Here is a 19869-nt window from a genome sequence, read left to right as displayed (position 1 = left end):
CAATGGAAAGCAAAGCAAAGCACACTGCTAGCTACTGCTTAAAATTTCCTTCCAGCCGGAGAGCCAGGAATCAAAAGGTTTGCATGCAATTTATGAATTGGTGCAAGATTTAGCAATACAAACAGTTGCATAGATTGTATGTTTACAGTACTAACCCACCTCTGCTTATAGTGAGCAGGTTGTAGGAGTATATTGTTGAAGTACCTCACCTCAGCTAAAGTCCCAAATAATCTCCCATTCACCCATTGTATGTTTGCAGTACTAACCCACCTCTGTGTATAGTGAGCAGATCATAGGAGTATATTGTTCAAGTACCTCACCTCAGCTAAAGCCCCAAACAGTCTTCCATTCACCCAGGGTTGTGTGCGATTTGTTCTAACACAAACCAAATTTCTGGAGCAAAAAAAGTTAAATTCTGCAAAGAAGGAATTTCTTTTTGATGATATGTTGTGTTGGCCCTTAATCTTTTGCATCAGTCTCTTCTAATTGTGACAGGGGTTAAAGCACAGTCATTAGGCCTTATTCACAATCGGTAGGAATCCAGTAACCTCTCGACGTCAGCAATGTCAGTGGAGGTGCAGTTTGCAAGGGACATTTTCACTGCCTTGTGAGAGCAAAGGCAGCTTTTAATTGTCTCTTTGTTTCATTCCAAACACACACATAGTAATGAGTTGGGCAGAAGGGGAATATAGTAGAACCCAGTGCTGCCAGATTTGACTGTCTCCTGTTTGGATATTCTTTGATCTTAAAATTAGTAAATAAAAAATTGGAGAGGTGATTAATGGCTACTATATAGACATTTCAGAACTTCAAGATATGTAACCTTTTAGTGCAACTGAGACAGTTTGAATGCACTCTCACCTGATTCGGTTCATTCATATTTGGAGGAAAATCCTGAGAGTGCCTTGGACCACAAGAAGATCAAACCAGTCCATACTCCAGGAAATAAAGCCCATTTATCTCTGGACGGAAGGCTATTGCAGGCAAAGAGGAAGTACTTTGCCCACATAATGAAAAGATAGGAAAGCTTGGAAAAGAGAATGATGCTGAAGAAAAAGGAAGGAAAAAGGAAGAGGGGCCAACCAAGGGCAAGGTGGATGGATGGTATCCTGGAAGTGACTGGCTTGACTCTGAAGGAGCTGGGGGTGGCGACGGGGGACAGAGAGCTCTGGCGTGGGCTGGTCTATGAGGTTACGAAGAGTTGGACACAATCAAAGAGTCGGACGCAACTGAACGAATAAACAACAAAATAGATGCCAATTGCCTTTCCCTAAAGAGCAGGAATGAAGTTGTGATTGTAAAGTCATGCCCCTGGTTTGGAAGAAACTAGCTAGCCTTTGCAGTAACAAACTAGAATAGGATTAGCATTTTGCCTGCAATGGTCAGGACAGGAATCCACTAATTTTTTCACAGTTAATAGAGCAGGGTTTCTGCCTGTTCCTTGCTACCAAATGTGTACTGATGCAGTATAAGCAATGGGAAGAGAAGGAGAAGGGGTATGTGATTATCTACCAATGTGGTCCTTTTTGTGTGCTGTGCTGTAGGGGAGAAGGGTAAAGATGTGGACAGGTTAGTTGGACATTCATTTTTAAAGGCTTTAAGAGGCATTAGCTTGCCTTTTCTACCCTCTGCTCAAATAGGCTGCTGCCACTGCCGGAAAAACAGAGGTAATGTTGAGTGTGCAAGGATGGGGATGGAAGGAGAGCTGCCCAAAAGATGTATTTCAATTAGGAAAACCCCCAAAAACTTGCAGGCAGATCACTTCAATATATGCCCAGTGAGTTTTCCCAAAGTGCATACAAGCGACAGTTTATATGAACTTTTTTGCGCTCCCTTCCCTTTCCTGAAAACTATGACCATTGATTGTGTTGTTGTTCCTGCTACAAGGAACAGTAGTGCATCTTACTGCCTAAACTCCACGTCAAGTTGCAAGGAAAGGGGTGAACATCTCACATGAGTTGTATAGCACCATTGGAGTTTTAATTATTATTTTTTTGCTTTGCATATACCAGTATTTTGCTTCTAAGAGTAAGTTAGTCTTGCAGGAAGCCCTGACTACAGCCTGAATTGGAAGTTGGTTAAGCAGGCTAATGGAAGTGGTTGCCCCAAATCCCACTAAATTGTATCTTGGAGTCGGGGGGTCTCCAAGAGGATTCAGTAAAGAGGGAATCTTGCTCTGAAGCTCTTCGTTAAACACGCTCTACAGGAATTCGTTGCCGTGTCCCCGTGCACTCACACTCTTCCTTGAAGCCTTGTCCAGAAGAGGTTGCAGCCAGCGCAAGGCCTTTTTCCTGGCACAGTGGGCAGCAGGCGGTGAATCCTTTCAGCTGGCACGCTGTGCAGGTCAGGACAAGTTGGTGGCAGGGCTGGGTTGAGCACAGTCGATATTGGTCCCAAAGCATCCCACAGTAACGGCAAGCTAGAAGGAGAGAACCAAGGGTAGAGCAGCTATTATCTGCTAAGGCCACTGACCCTGCCTTTCCTTAGATAGCATGCAGAAAGGACTGTGAGAGTGGCCAGTCTTTTTTATGTGTTATGGAGACCCTTGAGTGAAAGGAGCTAAGATCTTCCATCACTTCCATGCAGCCTCCCCAAACCTAGCACCTTCCATATCATTGGACTCTTGACTGCCAAGACTCATTGGTTGGGCTGTCTGGAATGACAGAGCCAACCCATTTGAATGTCATCAAGGATATCAGCTAGGGAAGTCATGCCTTCAAAGCACAACATGAAACCCTTCCCTTCCATTCCCTTACAGCAGTGGTTCTCAACCTGTGGATTCCCAGGTGTTTTGACCTACTCCAGATATAGAATCCTAGTGCTGGAGGAGACCCCCCAAGGGCCATCTAGTCCAACCCCCTGCCATACAAGGAGGCACAATCAAAGCACTCCCGATAGACAGCCTATGCGGAAATGTCTCCAGAGAAGGCAGTCTATGCCTCTCTCCAACAGCTCTTACTCTCGGGAAGTTCTTCGTAATCTTTTCAGTCAAATCTCTTTTCCTGCCATTTGAAACCATTGCTCCCTTGTATCTTGGTCTCTAGAGCAGCAGAAAGTCAGTTTTTCCCCTCCTCCTCCTCCTCATTTGGACACCCTTTAAAATCTTGAAACATGGTTCTCATGTTCCCTCTCTACCTTCTCTTCTCCCAGGTAAACATTCCCCAGGAGGAAAGGAGGAAGGAAAAAGAAGGCAGAAAGAGAAGAAAAGATGGATGGATGGATGGATGGATGGATGGAATTAAGGGTGGAAGAAAATGGAAGGAGAGAGGGAGGGGAGGGAGGAAAGAGAAGAAAGGAAGACAAAAGGAAGGAGAAAAAGGAAAGGAAGGATGAAGGGGTGGAAGGGAGAGAGGGAGAAAGAGGAAGAGAAGGAAGGAGGGATAGGATGGTGAGAGAGAGGAGGGCCTAGGAAAAGAGCCCGAGAGGACGCATCCGGCGCCCAGGCCTGGGTTTGCTCATACCTGAGCTAGACCTAATGTCTGTGCCTATTTTGCACTCAAAACAAAAATAATCACAGTTCTGTGCCAAGTTTGAACTCTGTTTTTAACAATGATGCTGCAGTTTTAAGGATAATGAATATTTTGAAAAATGTGGTTTGCTCTTATCGTCAGGATGGTCAAGGTGGACCCCGCACCAAGAAAACCTTGGATTTCTGAGGTTTTACTATTGGCCTTCACCTATAAGAAGTCCTTTAAGCATATGGCCTAAATGGTTGGATGAATAGGGAACTACTAAGTGCTAAGATACAGTTTACAAAGAAATGGCTTTGGAGATACAAGTAGTGAGTGTACTGAACCAAAACGGAGGAGCTACACACCTGAAATGGCACCGCCGTTGGAGGGGATGGTGTAACGCTCATCAAAGACAAAGAGCTTCCCCCGATAGAACCCATCAGGAAATTCTTCCAGGTACTTGTGGATGCCACCCCTGAGATGATACACACCTTTACATACACCCTATTACAAAGAGATTTGGAGAATGTCTCAAACGAGGAGCATAAAGAGTCCAGTAGTCTATAATAATAATGGAAGCAGAAGAAACAATAGATCATATCCTCAAATGCTGCAAGAGTACCGGATCACTTTCAAGGTGCTGGTACTAACCTTTAAGGCCTTATGTGGTCTGGGGCCGGCATACCTGAGGGCCCACTTATCCCCCTACCAACCCCAGAGATTACTCCGGTCTGAAGACCAAAATCTGCTTGCAGTCCCTAACATCCGGACCTATCATTTGTCATCTACTAGGCAAAGAGACTTCTCGTAGCCCCTTATTTATGGAATGCCTTGCCGTTTGAAACTCGAACCATCCGAGACCTACTTGCTTTTCGGAAAGCCTGTAAAACTTTTCTTTTCCAGCAAGCTTTTGATGGGTGAACAACCCGGGCTATGCCTGTTCTCGCTGCCTATTATTATTGTTATAGTTATTTTTAAAGCAAATTGTATTGTTTTAATCTGTTCTGTAAACCGCTCCGAGGCAAACTGGGAGTAGTGGTATACAAGTTAAAAATAAAGATCGCACAGACAGACTACAAGCAGAGGCATAACACCATTGCTCAGATAATTCATGGGAACCTGTGCCACAAATACCATCTGCCTGTGACAAAGAACTGGTGGGATCACAAGCCAGAAAAAGTTACAAAGAATGAACATGTCAAACTACTCTGGGACTTTCGAATTCAGACTGACAAAGTTCTGGAGCACAATACTCCTGGCCTCATGATCATGTTAAAAAACAGTGTGGATCACTGATGTCTCAATCCCACGTAACAGCAAGATTGAAGAGAAACAACTGGAAAAGCTGACACGATATGAGGATTTAAAGATCGAACTGCAAAGACTCTGCCACAAGCCAGTCAAGGAGGTCCCAGTGGTGATCTGGATCATATGAATCTACACTGCCATATAATCCCGTTTCTGAATCCAGATTATCTGCTTTGAACTGGCAATGTAGACTCATATAATTCAGTTCAAAACAGGATTATATGGCAGTGTAGACGGGGCCTGACTGTCCTTGCCTTGAATAAAGGAGTTTTTCCCAGGTATCTGCTGCTCGATTTACAAAGCATTTTCATCAATACGAGCTATAGTCCAGGTATTTCAAAACAGTCTTTAGATCTGCAAGTCTCGGGTTTGCTTTTATTTTAAACTAAGACTGTTTTAACTCTAGACGCTGTGTTAGGTTGCAATAGAAAGCAAATTGCATGGCAGATCCAAAGGAGTAATATCTTGGAAGAATCAAGGCCATTGCCTCTAAGCTTAGTGAACTATCTTGAGAGGACAGAATTAATCTAGTAGCCTTAAAGCACCTTAGCTCTGGAGGAGGCTTGCCAAATCACCAATAACATTGGAAATAAAAGCACGACATTGTTTTGTCTGCTGTTGGCTTCAGCAGCTGCTCCTGATTTAACAGGAAAAAAAAGCTTCTTCTAAATATAAAAGATGAGCTACTTAGCAAGAAGTTAAGTATCTCAAGTATTCTCTTCATCAAGTAATCTCTTCATTACTAGCCATCCCCTGTCATGTGTTGCTGTGGCCCAATCTGTGTATATGTGTTTTGTGTATGTATATGTGTGTATGTGTGTTTGTGTATATATATGTAGTTTTGCACATGCATTGTAATGCAATTTTTTTGTTTTTTGGCTTTTTAAGTCTCTTCTGCTGTGTTTTTCAGTGCTTTTATGAGTGATGCAACATCACAGTGTGAGCTGGTGTTCAGCTCATGGTCGCCTGCTCATGCAGGAAAAGCACAATCAAAACACCGACGACAGATGATGGCCATCCAGCCTTAATAATATTAATATTAATAATAATAACAGAGTTGGAAGGGACCTCTAAAAATCAGCTAGTCCAAGCCGCTTCATTCCGCCTTTATGCAGGGAAAGCACAATCAAAGCACCCCAACAGATGATGGCCATTCAGGCGTATTAATATTAATATTATTAATATCTAGCCATCCCCTGCCACACGTTGCTGTGGCCTAGTCTGTGTGTATGTGTTTTATGTGTGTATATTTTTATGTATATGTGTATATATGTGTTTGCGTATACATATGTGTGTATGTGTGTGGTTTTGTAATTTTGTGTTGTAATTTTATTTTTATTTTTTTGCTTTTTGTGTTTTTCAGTGTTTTTATGAGTGAGGGTCACTTGTTGGCCTGATACGTGTAGTGTGTCCAAATTTGGTGTCAATTCATCCAGTAGTTTTTGAGTTATGTTAATCCCACAAACGAACATTACATTTTTATTTATATAGATTTGTTCATCCATCCCTTTGCTTAGGAGAAAGGAAAAACAAGAGGCAGGCACTCCTTCAATTATGATGGGACAACTGTATTTAATAAAATGTAGTAAAGGTAAAGGTTTCACCTGAAGTAAAGGTGAAGGCCACCAGGGGGCCCAATGAAATGTAATCTATATAAAGAAAAATGTAATGTTCGTTTGTGGGATTAACATAACTCAAAAACCACTGGAAGAATTGACACCAAATTTGGACACACTACGGGTTTTTGGCTCTTCTGTAAAAGGTTATGATCTCTAAAAGGACATGCTTTTCTAAAATATTCATTGCTGTAACAGTTTCCTTTCCTTTGTAAACTTTTGAAACTAAAACAAACAAGCTACAAGTGCCTTACAGGGCTTTGCTGCTTCAATTTTGTTTCACAGGATCTAGACTCTCACAATTATTTTGCTCACCTTAGATCTGAGGTAGGCTGAGCCTCGCTCACAACGGATTCCTCCTGTGCAATACATCAGAACCCGCTTGCCCCGGAAAAGGTCAAGGTTCTCATCTACATAAATAGGAAAATAGCTGAATTTTCTGATGTCTGGAGCCAAGCAACCCTGGAAATGTCCCTAAAGGAAAGGAAAGGAAAACATGATTGCCATGTGTCCCAAAAAGTGACGCTACCAGTCTTCTACAGCACTTGTGATCCCTTTCCACCTGATACATTTTTTCATGACTCCAGTATATAGGTTATAAAATAGGTATAAAAGCAAACACTTCCTGATAATAAATCAGCATTTGTGGGGTTTGCTAAACAGGCGGATTTTCCTTTTTGTGAAATACAGCCATCAAGGTCATGTGGCCAGCATGACTGCATGGAGCACCGTTACCTTCCCACCTATTGATCTACTCACATTTGAATGTTTTCAAACTGCTAGATTGGCATAAGCTGGGGCTGACAGTGGGAGCTCACCCCCTCCCTGGATTCATACAGCTGACCTTTTGGTCAGCAAGTTCAGCAGCTCAGTGGTTTAACCCACTACGCCACCGGGGGCTCCTTGAAAACCATACATCAAAAAAATAAAGTGTAAATCAAAATAAGTACATGTCACATGTGCTCTTAGATCAGAAGGAAATCAACATGTCATGTTTTCCTATCCCAAGAAGAACCAATTCAAAGTCACTTACTATTTTACTTTCATAGAAGTTCCTGCAGTCCAGCAAAATGGTGTCTGTTTGCCCTTCGTTACCTCGAAAGAGGTATTTTTCTACTTCTACATGAAACTCCTTTGGAGTCAAACGAATTCCTACAAAGAGATAAAAAATAATAATTAGATGTTCCTAAAAGAAAGTGAAACATGTGAGTTCTAACTCAACTGCCCATTTTCCTTCCAAGTTCATGGAGGCTTCGATCAAAATAGAGGAGTATTTGAGGTCTTACAGTTTTATGTTTATTCAGTAAAATGATTCACACCTGGAAGCAAAGATGTATTGTACACATGAAATGCACATTACTTGTAGATGTGAGCAAACAAGCAATTTCCCATTATCTCACAAATACACAAAAACAAATTTGTGCTGAAAAGACAGGGTTTTTTAATCGTGTCAGAAGCAAATTGGGAATATACTGCAAGCTGTTTCTGGTGTAAGAGAGAATTAACTATCTGCAAGGACGTTGCTCAGGTGACGCCTGGATGCGTTACCATCCTGTGGGAGGCTTCTCATGTCCCCCCCATGGGAAGCTGGGGCTGACAGACGGGAGCTCAGCCCGTCTCGCAGATACGAAAAGACAGTAAGTTTACTTAAGTTGGGGTGCAATTCAGTCGGCATGTCTGTATGTCCCTGCAATTGGAAATCACAGGATTTTTAATCTAGGTTTGTTCCCGGGTTTTAGAAATTTGTTCCTGAATGGTCGGTTCCTAAAAAGAAGATGACAGTTCAGTAGAATGTGAAAGCTTTGTGTGCCAAAAACTTCATGAAATGTGTCAAGGACACATTTTCTCCGGCCAGGACAAAGTTATGGCCCCCTACTCAACTGTCACCTTCTTTTTAGAAACCAACCAATCAAGAACAAACATCTGAAACCTGCGAACTAACCTAGATTAAAATCCCGTTATTTTCAATTCCATGGATATACAGACATTTGAAGATGCAGATATTTGGCTCAAAACTACAATATTCCTGCATCTGGAAATCTCACGTTTTTTGCCTTTTGTAGTGATTGCATCTGTAGTTACAGGGAACAACATCTGGCCATCTGCTGCGGAAGCTCCTGCGGTAAAAGTACTGTCTGGACGGGCCCTATCACTCCAGTCCAACTGAAAGCAAAGGGATTGACTCCCCAATAAGTAGACAAAAAAGGAGTACAGGTTTCCTGGCAGTTGCTGACAAGAGTATAGAGGAAAGTTTTAAAAAACTGTGATGGAACATAATAATAATAATAATAATAATAATAATAACAACAACAACAACAACAACAGCATCATTAATAATATTTGTTATTATTATTATTATCATGATAAAAGCAGACGAGTAAATTGTCTGATGAGATATAAGGTTGAAGCCAATATCCACCAGCATTAAAACTAACATTTTGAACATTCATATTTTTACTCTTCAATTTGGAATTTTCTTTATCTTCTTAAACAGAAATAATGCAAGGACTCTAACCCAGATTCATAATAGTATAACTATGCCTTGGGTTTTGCAATGTAATCACCTCTGCTTTCAACAATTGTAATGCTTACCATAGTTAATACCTTGTGATGGTTTTTTTTCTCACGTGGGCAGTGAAAACAATATATATTCTGCCAGGTTTTCAGTGGGTTTTATTTTTCTGTTAATTCTGCTGTCTTTGGTTTGTTTCTATGGTTTCATTTTTCTTTCTTGCATTTTGTGTTATTGTTACTTAGTGATCACTTGTTGTCCGAGTAAGATTGTCCTTCAAGTTCGGTGTCCTGGTGGTGGGTACATAGGTGACTGTGGAGCCCTATTCTTGACCTGCATGTTCTCCCACAGTAAGGGCATCATTTCCAGGTGTAAGACAGTCCCAGTCGTGGTTGGCTTGACATGCCTTCCTCTTGGCACGTTTTTCTCTTTCACCCTCCATTTGTGCCTCTTCAAATTCTACAGCTGGAGGTCACAGCTGACCTCCAGCTAAAGCACTCAAGGGTCAGGGCTTCCCAGTTATAAACCAACTTGAGAGCACTTATGGAGGAGGTACTCAAAAGGCAGTATGTACATGTTTTTATAAATCAGTGGTTCTCAACCTGTGGGTCCCCAGATGTTTTGGCCTTCAACTCGCAGAAATCCCAACAGCTGGTAAACTGGGATTTCTAGGAATTGTAGGCTGAAACACCTGGGGACCCACAGGTTGAGAACCACTGCTATAAATAAATACTTAAATAAATAAAAACCATGACGGAAGAGCTCCAAATACTCACTTGTTCTATAGTGGCATTGTAGTCCAGAGCATCGTAAATGCATATATATTACAGCCAGGACAGAAATCCCACAATCAGAAGGAAGATACTTGGAGAGGAACCACCCTAGCACCAGAACCTTACTTCAAGCAAAGTTGAATCTTGGGCCACCATTTACACTGACCATTTAATGGCCAATTTCGAAACCCCCACAAAAGTATGCAAAAGAAAGCTTTTAATGCACAACAGTGCTCTGTGGTTTGTGTAACTACCATCCAGGTCTCAAACTGGTTTCAGGATTTCCTATGTATTCATCTGCATAGCAAAACCACTTTCTTCCACAATGGTTTGAAACTGCATTAAATGTCACTGTGGACAGGGCCTAGGTCACTCAGTAGGAAGTCCCGTTTAATGCAAGAGAGCTGCCATACTTATAAGTAGAGCTATGAGCAGTCGTTGTTTTCTTTTATAGTGGAGTCCCTGCCCATTTGGTTCTCATTTCTTCTAAAATAAAAGTGGGCAATTTTCAGCCCTACAACCACATGTAAACTCTCTTTCAAGGCCCCTTCTACACTGCCATATAATCCAGTTATCTGCTTTGAACTGGATTATATGAGTCTACACTGCCATATAATCCAGTTCAAAGCAGATACGATGGATTTTATATGGCAGCATAGATGGGGCCTAAAGTGATCAGCCCAGACCTCTGGCAAAAGCAGTTACTCCACCGTTCCACACTCATACATATAAAGGGACAGATGGATAAAAGGAACAAAACTGCTTGTTTTAATTTTTGGCTCCACCCAGTGCCCATCGTGAAACGGATTATTCCCATCATGGACAAAAACAGAATTCTTCATTCCTATTCTAAGGTGAACAAGAATGACTCTCCATACCAGTTTCTTTGTAAGAGACTTTCTTCGGGCTGATGCCCATGGGGACTATTTCTTCAAAGACACCAATTCGAAGGTCTGGGAAGCAGTGAGCACCTCCTTTGCTGGTCTGAGGGATGCGAAGAAGAAGAAAAAAGGACAAATGAAAAGATCCTTAGATGTTTTCTCCATCACCAAAGAGCTGAAGATTATTTGAAGATTATGGGTAATCATCCCATTTTTGTTTCTGACTAGCTCAGTGGTTCCCAACCTTTTTTTGACCAGGGCCCAATTTGACCAGGGCCCACTCTTCAACATTAGTACCAAAAGGGTTACGACTCAGTTTTTGGTCAACTTTAGACTTGATTTGGTTATTTTTGGTGCTGATTCAGAACATTGCATTGGATAGACCACATCAGCTCTAGTTACTGATACAGAACATATGCCATCCAGTAGTTGCCATGTGACCACCCACAGAAAACCATATTTAATAATCTAGGATTGATGTGACCTCACAACCTCTGAGGATGCTTGCCATAGATGCAGGCGAAACATCAGGAGAGAATGCTACTAGAACATGGCCTAATACCCTGAAAACCCTACAACAACCAAGTGATTCCTAGCCATGAAAGCCTTCAACAATACATAGTTGTTGCTTCTTACCTTGAAATCTTCCTTCTTCAAAATGTCTTTAAAGAGGGGATGAGATAGCATTGCATCCATATAAAAGTCAGTCGCTACCTTACTTCCACCAACTGTGCCATTAATTCCTTCAGAAGCTATTCGTACCTGGTAAAGTGGATGTAAAGCAAAGTTCAGTACAGTCTGAGATGTGTTTGCTAAGCCCTATACAGCTCTATTCAAAACTTATTTATTTATAATTAAATATTCAAAAGTAAGCCCGAATGATTTCAGCTGGACCTTTTCTTAATAATATGTCCATCAGATCTTGTCCTTATGACATTGCACACGGTTTTGTGTAAAACACTGTTGTGGATGAATGCTCAAGAAGGGTAAGGAGAGCCGTTTTTAAAGACTCTTTCCAGGGAACATCTGATGCAATGCCTATCATAATTCTGGCCAGAACTTGGTGATATTACTTTCTGAGCGCCTAGTCCCAGAGTTTTGGATCTGTGGTTTAGAGAACTAACTTTCCCAAACTGTTTCTGGCAGTTATTGAATTGACACTCTGGTTCTGGCCTTCATTCCTGAGGCAACTGACTTCTTCATTAAGAAGGAAAATCGCTTCTCCTGAAGTCTGAACCAATATGGGATTTCAGAGGAGCCATCAGTTCCCAGGTGCCATATAGATTGGTGGGAACGGCTCTGGCAGATCATTTCAGAGCCTGGGTTGTTGTAGGTTTTTTGGGCTGTATGGCCATGTTCCAGAAGCATTCTCTCCTGATGTTTCACCTGCATCTATGGCAGGCATCCTCAGAGGTTGTGAGGTCTGTTGGAAACTAGGCAAGTGGGGTTTATATATCTGTGGGAAGTCCAGGGTGAGAGAAAGAACTCTTGTCTGTTGGAGCTACGTGTGAATGTTTCAATTGGCCACCTTGATTAGCATTTGATGGCCTGGCAGTTTTTAGGTGTGCCCTGTTACTACCTGGGAGAATCCTTTGTTGAGAGGTGATTAGCTGTTTCTTCTCTGGAATTCCCCTGTGTTTGAGTTTTGATTTTTATTTACTGTTATAATTTTAGAGGTTTTTTTAATGCTGGTAGCCAGATTTCTGAGCTCCTAGTCCCAGAGTTTTGTATCTGTGGCTTTTGTGGATCAGGCCATCAAATACTAATCAAGGAGGCCAAGTGAAACATTCACACCTAGCTCCAACAGACAAGAGTTCTTTCTCCTACCTGGACTTTCCACAGTAGGTTTGTTTATTATCCCGTCTCTCCATGAGTCCTCCTTACAATTAGTTTTACCCCTTTCTCTCACCCGGAGTTTTTAAATCATTTTATGTACATGCGGTCCGCTCTTTGTCCTTATGTTTGATTCTTATGTTTTATGTATATTGTTTATATGCTTTGATGTTTTATAGTTTAATGTTATGTTGTCTATTTTATTGTAATTTTGTATGTTTTGTATTGTAATCTGTTGTTTGGGCTTGGCCGCATGTAAGCCGCTCCGAGTCCCCATTGGGGGAGATGGTGGTGGGGTATAAATAAAGACTATTATTATTATTATTATTATTATTATTATTATTATTATTATATAAACCCAATTTTCCTAGTTTCCAACACACCTCACAACCTCTGGGGATGCCTGCCATAGATGCAGGGAAACGTCAGGAGAGAATGCTTCTAGAACAGTGGTTCTCAACCTTCCTAATGCTGTGACCCCTTAATACAGTCTCTCATGTTGTGGTGACCCCCAACCATAATATTGTTTTCACTGCTACTTTATAACAGTCATTTTACTGCTGTTATAAATCATAATGTAAATATCTGATATGCAGGATGCATTTTCATTCACTGGACCAAACTGGGCACAAATACCCAATACACCCAAATGTAAATGCTAGTGGGGTTGGGGGAGGATTGATTTTGTAATTTGGGAGTTGTGGTTGCTGGGATTTATAGTTCACTTATAATCAAAGAGCATTCTGAACTCCATCAGCGATGGATTTGAACCAAACTTGGCTCTCACGACCAATGGAAAACACTGGAAGGGTTTGATGGGCATTGACCTTGAGTTTGGGAGTTGTAGTTCACCTATATCCAGAGAGCACTGTGGACTCATGCAATGGTGGATCTGGACCAAACTTGGCACAAATACTCAATATGCCCAAATGTGAACACTGGTGGAGCCTGGGGAAAATAGATCTTGACATTTGGGAGTTGTAGTTGCTGGGATTTACAATTCATTACAATCAAAGAACATTCTGAACACCAACAATAGAATTGGCTCAAACTTCCCACATGGAATCCCCATGACCATCAGAAAATACTGTGTTTTCTTAAGGTCTTTGGCGACCCCTCTGACACCCCCTCGTGACCCCCTCAGGGGTCCCAACCCCCAGGTTGAGAAATACTGTTCTAGAACATAGCCATACAGCCCATAAAACCTACAACAACCCAGTGACTCCGGCCATAAAAGCCTTCGATAACACATTTCAGAGCCCTTTCCATGCTACTGGAGCTGTTCATCAGGCAGAGTGCTAAATGGCTTACCTTGCCCGTGAGATGCAGGTGTTGACATAAAGCCTTCTGCCATGCGCAGAGTCCCCCAGGATCTGCCACCTCGCAGTAACAATAGTAAAGCAGAACTTGCCCAACCTCACTGTTGTTGACAACATAGGAAAGAAGCTTACGTAAGAATGGCAATGTCTTTCACCACTGGTCACACCAGACTTGTGCTGCTACCCCCTCAGGCCATGGCTGCTGTGGCTGTTTTTGAAAAAGCGATCCCTTACCTTGCCATTTCATCAACATCGATGTGGCTTGTGTCTGGGAGCATCTGAAACATCTCCTGGCTGTGATAGAGAGGCCGGCTGGGACGAGGCATTTCATCCACAGTTACTGGGCTGCTCGTGGTGTTGTTACCGCCAGCTGCCATCTGTTTTAATATCCTCAATGTTTCCTGCCCCACGTCTCCTGAATGGTGGGCAGCAACATGCCTGTGGATGCCAGTCAGGTCTTTGAACGTCTCCTGGCAGCATCTCCAGAAAACCGCCCCTTGACAAGCAGACATGGGATAGCAAGTTTCAGCCACCATCTCCTTGGCTTTGACGAAGAGAGCAAATGCCTGCAATGATAACAAAGGTGAAATGGATGATTATACATTTGGGTTTGCAAAAAGATCTGAGATCCTTTCTACACTTCCATATAATACAGATTATCAAAACAAATAATGCATATTATCTGTTTTGAACTGGATTATATGAGTCCACACTGCCATATAATCCAGTTCAAAGCAGATAGTCTGGATTTTATATGGCAGTGTAGAAGGGGCCTAAATCTCTTAAAAGCAACCATGGGTCCTAGACTCAACTCCTCACTACTCATATGACAGGCATGGCTCCTATTTATTTATTTACTTTATTTATATACCGCTGTATATAAGTATAGGTCAATCAAAAACAATTGTAACATAAATCATTAAACATCCGTATAACAATCATTAGCGCCTCAACAGCAAAATCAGAATCCAGTCTCATCATCCATTATTCCACATTCCTATGTTCAACTACACTGTTTAATCAAATGCTTGTCCAAACAGCCAGGTCTTCACTTTCCTCCAAAACGCCAGCAGGGAGGGGGCTGTCTGATATCTGCAGGCAGGGCGTTCCACAGCCGAGGGGCCACCACTGAGAAGGCACTGTCTCTCGTCCCTGCCAAGCACGCCTGTGATGCAGGCGAGACAGAGAGCAGGGCCTCCCCAGATGATCTTAGTGTCCTAGCCGGTTCATAGGAGGAGGTGCGTTCAGAGAGGTAAGTAGGGCCAGAACCGTTTCTACACTGACCCCTTCTACAGTGATGCATTCATAGGAGTAGATGCGTTCGGAGAGGTAAGTAGGGCCAGAACCGTTTCTACACTAGACCCCTTCTACACGTCACTGACGTATACAATCCAGATTATCTGCTTTGAACTGGATTATATGGCAGTGTAGAATTATATGATCCATTTCAAAACAGATAGTGTGGATTATCTTGCTTTAATAATCTGGATTATATGGCAGTGTAGAAGAGGCCCTAAGGAGGAGAATGCTCGATAAACAGCCAGACTCCACTCCTTCTTTTAAAGCAGCCACTGCACATTAGCCTATAATGTGATGTTTCGGCTCCCGCATATAAAAATCATTATTTGATAAAATAGCTATTCCTGCATTGGATTGCCCAGCAAGGGTGGGGTGGAAGGCAGAGCTGCTCTCCCAATAAATAAATAAATAAATAAATATCTTTATTTATACCCTGCCACCATCTCCCCCAATGGGGACTCGGGGCAGCTTACATGAGGCCAAGCCCAAACAACAAATTACAACAAAGTAAAACCAAGAACACAAACAACAAGCAACAACATCATAATTACATAATAATAAAAGAAAAAAAACATATAAAAACATTAGCAATATAAAATTACAATCACAGTGACAATGGGCGGGCCACATGTGCAGAATAAAGTGATTAAAAAAAGATTAAAAACTCGGGTGAGATAAAAGGAAGAGCAGGTTATTTGCAAGGGGAGCTCAATTAAAAAACAGGGTTTTGGAACCAAGCTTTCCCACAAGGCGGGGGGGGGGGGGCTGTACTCCAATGACAGAAACGTTGAGGCTGAGTGACAGTGTGAGGTTATGTACCTACTCACCAAAGGCGCAGCAGAAGAACCAGGTTTTGAGGTTCTTTTTAAAGGTTTCTAGGGTAGGGGCTTTCCTAATCTCTCCAGGTAATGAGTTCCAGAGCCGGGGAGCCACAGAAGAGAAGGCTCTCTCCCTAGTGCCCACAAGGTGAGCTTGTGAAACTGGCAGGGGCGAAAGGAGGGCTTCCCCCAAAGATCGGAGGGCTCGGGCTGGTTCATGGAGGGAGATATCCTCCACAGACAGTCCCATATCATGCGAACATGTCACAATATTGCTTAGAAAAGTCAGAAGTGAAAGAGGAAGATGGCATTACAGGTAGACAGACTCAATCAAGGAAGCCACATTTGGGATCTGCAAGACCCAAGCACGGCTGTTGTGGGTAAGATGACTCTTATTCATAGGATTGCCATAAATTGAACTCACATATACTTTTAAAATCAGTGTTCTTGCCCCAGGTTTCCTCCCCTTGTCCCATGGACCAGAGAAGAGGTTCCAGTCCTGGAGCTCTAACTTCAAATGTTATAACAATGTTAATAATAAACCAGGCCCCTTCCACACAGATGAATAAAATCCCCCATTTTCTGCTTTGAACCAGAATATATGGCAGAAAATTCAAAGCAGATATTGTGGGATTTTCTGTCTTGATATTCGGGTTATGTGGCTGCGTGGAAAGGCCCTCAATTACCTTTCTCTTTGCAGAAGCATACTTCTTTCTGGTGCTGGCATCTAATTCAGCCTTCAGGTGGTCTTTGGGTGAGAAAGGAGCTTGCTCTTTCAGATCGAGTTCTGCGAGTGTTAAAATGCAAAGCTCTGCAGCATCTTCTCTGTTGCACAAAGAGGAGGTCATCGCTATCTCACAGCAGCTGGGCATACAATTTTCTCTGTGACCTAAGAAAGATAATTCCAAAAGGTGGGTTTATATAAGGCGAAGAGCATGTGTGAAAGTGCTACAGAAATGAAGGATTAAAGCAGGCATGACTTTGACTGCGACCCTCCAGATTCTTTGTGCCCACAAACCCCACCAGAGAATGTGGAGTGGGAAAATGGGAACTGCAGTCCAAAAACCAAAACCTATTTACTTTCACCTATAGATAATGCCAATTTGGATGACTAATAAGCTAAAATTCAATCTAATCAATATGGATTTATCATTTACTAGCCGTCCTCTGCCACGGCTTGCTGTGATCTAGTCTGTGTATATGTGATTTTTGTGTATATATGTGTATATATTTGTGTATATGTGTGTTTGTGTATGTGTGTGTGATTTTGCACATGCATTGTAATGTATTTTTGGGGTTGTTGGTTTTTTTTTGTTTTTTTTTTTTTTTGCTTTGTAAGCCCTTCCGCTGTGTTTTTCAGTGTTTTATGAGTGATTGTCACTTGTTGGTCTGATACGTGTATTGTGTCCAAATCTGGGGTCAATTCATCCAGTGGTTTTTGAGTTATGTTAATCCCACAAACAAACACTACATTTTTATTTATATAGATTTGCAGAGGTGTTCCTCCCATTGGGAAAGATGTCAAGGTTTTAAGTTAGTGTGTTTCTTTGAAGGTAGTGTGTTTCATTTTGTGACTGGTCATTAGAAAGTAAACACAGACATAATTTGCAAGTGTGATTACCAGGGCATGCATCTGAGGAAATCTCATTTAGGAGAGTATATGAATTAATCATAATCACATTAACATTTTATCCAGCCCTGCATCACTATGGTTAGTATAACACTTTCTTAGCGGCCTTGTTTAAAATCACATCTCAATCACAAAGCTACCAAGAGACAAAGACTCAAAATCATTACTCTGTAAAAAGGTCATGAGTTCAAAGCCAGCCCAGATCGGAGTAAGCTTCCGACTTCTGTGTAGCTTGCTATCAACCTTTGCAGCCAGAAAGACAGTTGCATCTGTCAAGTACAAAATTTAAGTACCGCTTATGCGGGGAGGCTAATTTAACTAATTTACGATGCCATAAAATCTCCAGCAAGTAAGCAAAAAAGAATTAGGAAGTACTCAATCAGTGTCAAAAATGGATGGTGAAGCGACAGCTCCCCTGGTGGCCAGAATACTCTCATGAAAGCTGGAAAGTTAATTAGCCTCTGATTGTCTGTCAGCTTATATTTATTAACATTCCAGCTTTTTTTTTGATGAGGGTATTCTGGCCACCAGGGGAGCTATCGCTTCACTGTCCATTTGTGACACTGATGGAGTGTTTCCTCATTCTTTGCAGGCTTGCTGGAGATTTTTATGGTGTCGTAAATTATTAAATTACCCCCCCCCCCCCCCCCGCATACGCAGTATCTAAATTTCCTACTTGACAGATGCAATTGTCTTTTGGGCTGCAAAGGTTGACAGCAAGCTGGCTTCGAACTCATGACCTTTCGGTCAGTAGTGATCTTAATGCTGCTGACTCCCCGCCGCTGTGCCACAGTCCTGGTGCGGTAAGGCCCCAGAGTTCTTTGGCAGGGAAGTGGTAGCCCTTGCAAAATTGCAAACCCCATGGATTCCACAGCACTGAGCCAGGGCAGTTAAAGGATGCTTCTACAGTGCAGAGGAAGCTGGTGTAGGCATGCGGAACTGAATTGCTTCCCGGGCCTTGGCACTCTTGGCTGACCAGCCTCTCTTTCAGCCTCTCCTGCCTCGCAGGGTCATTGTGGGGAGGAACACTAGGAGGGGAGGGCCATTGCTAGAAGGCAGATGGGATGGAAAAGCAGCAAGCAGCCCCATGGCGGCAGCCGTGTCCCACCCCCAGAGCCAGGCCTCTTCTAGGACCCACAAAGGGATAGAAAGGGCAGGCATGGCTCAGTCCCTGCAAAACGCAGCCTTTCTTTGGCTGCTGCTCTGTTTCCTTTTACCTGGATGGGCTTTCTCCGCCTGCAGCCACCCTCTGTCCCCAGCACTGACTTCCCCTCCTCCTCCTCCTCCTCCTCCTCCTCTTCTTCCTGGCCTGGCAGCTGAATGTGCTGGCACTCTCTGCAAAGAGAAAGCATGTCTTGCTCTCTGTCTCTCTTGCAAGGCTCCTCCCTGGAAGCCTTCCCTGGAGGGACTGCTGGCAATTCAGAGAGAACCAATGGACCGAAAAGGGTGCCTCGGCTACACTGTAGAATGAGTGCGGGTTGACCCCACTTGAACTGCTCTGGCTCAATGCTATGGAATCAAGGGAGCTGTAGATGTACAATGTCTTTTGCTTTGTACATACTACAACTCCCCAATGCTGCATAGCATTGAGCTAAGGCAGTTCAAGTGGTGCCTTTTTTCATGTCAGGAGTGACTTGAGAAACTGCAAGTCACTTCTGGTGTGAGAGAATTGGCCGTCTGCAAGGACAGTAACTTCTGGTGTGAGAATTGGCTGTCTACAAGGACGTTGCCCCTGGGACGCCCAGTTTTACCATCCTGTGGGAGGCTTTTCTCATGTCCCCGCATGGGAAGCTGGGGCTGACAGACGTGAGCTCACCCTACTCTCCAGATTTGAACTGCCAACCTTTCGGTCCTCAGTCCTGCAGGCACAAGGGTTTAAACCATTGCACCACCAGGCCAAACCGTACTCATTCTAGTGTAGGCAGTGGTGGGTTGGGTCTAAAAATATTGGTTGCCAGGAGACAAAGGGGGCCTCACCCCTAAAAGTTCCGAGCCTATATAACATATGGGTCGGCCTCATAACCCAAGTCAGAATAATTTTTTCAGAGTTTTTAAAAATTATATTCTTAAATTTGTTCTTTCAAATCAGTGGTTCCCAACCTTTTTTTGGCCAGGGGCTACTTTGACCAGGGACCACTCTCCAACATTAGTACCAAAGAGGTTATGAATCAGTTTTTGCTCAATTTTAGATTCGGTTTGGTTATTTGAAGTGCTGATAAGAGAAAATTGCATTGGCTAGACCTCATCAGCTCTCGTTTCTGATACAGAACATACGCTATCCAGTAGTCACCATCAGCTCAGCTTCAGAAAACCGTATTTAATAGAGCTGATGTGGTAGTGGTAATGCTTTGCGGGTAGTCAGCCTCTCCCCTCCTGACAGCTCAGTTGCCTCAGCACTATAAGAGGGTTTTGCAAGACCAGTTTTGCA

General features: G+C 42.7%; 1 protein-coding gene across 1 annotated transcript; it reads right to left on the bottom strand.

Annotated features, from left to right (window-relative positions):
* Positions 1-70: 70 nt before the first annotated feature.
* Positions 71-18867, bottom strand: TSTD2 (thiosulfate sulfurtransferase like domain containing 2). The gene is made up of 10 exons (XM_060763775.2): positions 18659-18867; positions 16498-16700; positions 13929-14260; positions 13687-13795; positions 11179-11304; positions 10540-10645; positions 7410-7528; positions 6692-6850; positions 3818-3956; positions 71-2419 (listed from the first exon to the last, which is right to left on the bottom strand). Exons 2-10 carry the CDS (start codon positions 16681-16683, stop codon positions 2190-2192), a joined length of 1506 nt encoding a protein of 501 aa, XP_060619758.2. The 5' UTR covers positions 16684-16700; positions 18659-18867; the 3' UTR covers positions 71-2189.
* Between the last annotated feature and the right edge of the window lie 1002 nt (positions 18868-19869).

This window comes from Anolis sagrei, chromosome 2 (assembly GCF_037176765.1).
Source record: "Anolis sagrei isolate rAnoSag1 chromosome 2, rAnoSag1.mat, whole genome shotgun sequence".
NCBI lineage: Eukaryota > Metazoa > Chordata > Lepidosauria > Squamata > Dactyloidae > Anolis > Anolis sagrei.
Note: the sequence above shows the minus strand (reverse complement) of the source record. Positions and strands in the feature narration are given on the sequence as shown.

What these genes read in the sequence shown, in the direction of transcription:
- TSTD2 (XM_060763775.2), bottom strand. Translation starts at nt 16,683, where the DNA reads ATGCCCAGCTGCTGTGAGATAGCGATGACCTCCTCTTTGTGCAACAGA. An exon ending in ATGCTTCTGCAAAGAGAAAG is followed by an intron (nt 14,261 to 16,497) that starts GTAATTGAGGGC and finishes TTATCATTGCAG; the next exon opens with GCATTTGCTCTCTTCGTCAA. An exon ending in CAACGGCGGTGCCATTTCAG is followed by an intron (nt 2,420 to 3,817) that starts GTGTGTAGCTCC and finishes CTCTCCTTCTAG; the next exon opens with CTTGCCGTTACTGTGGGATG.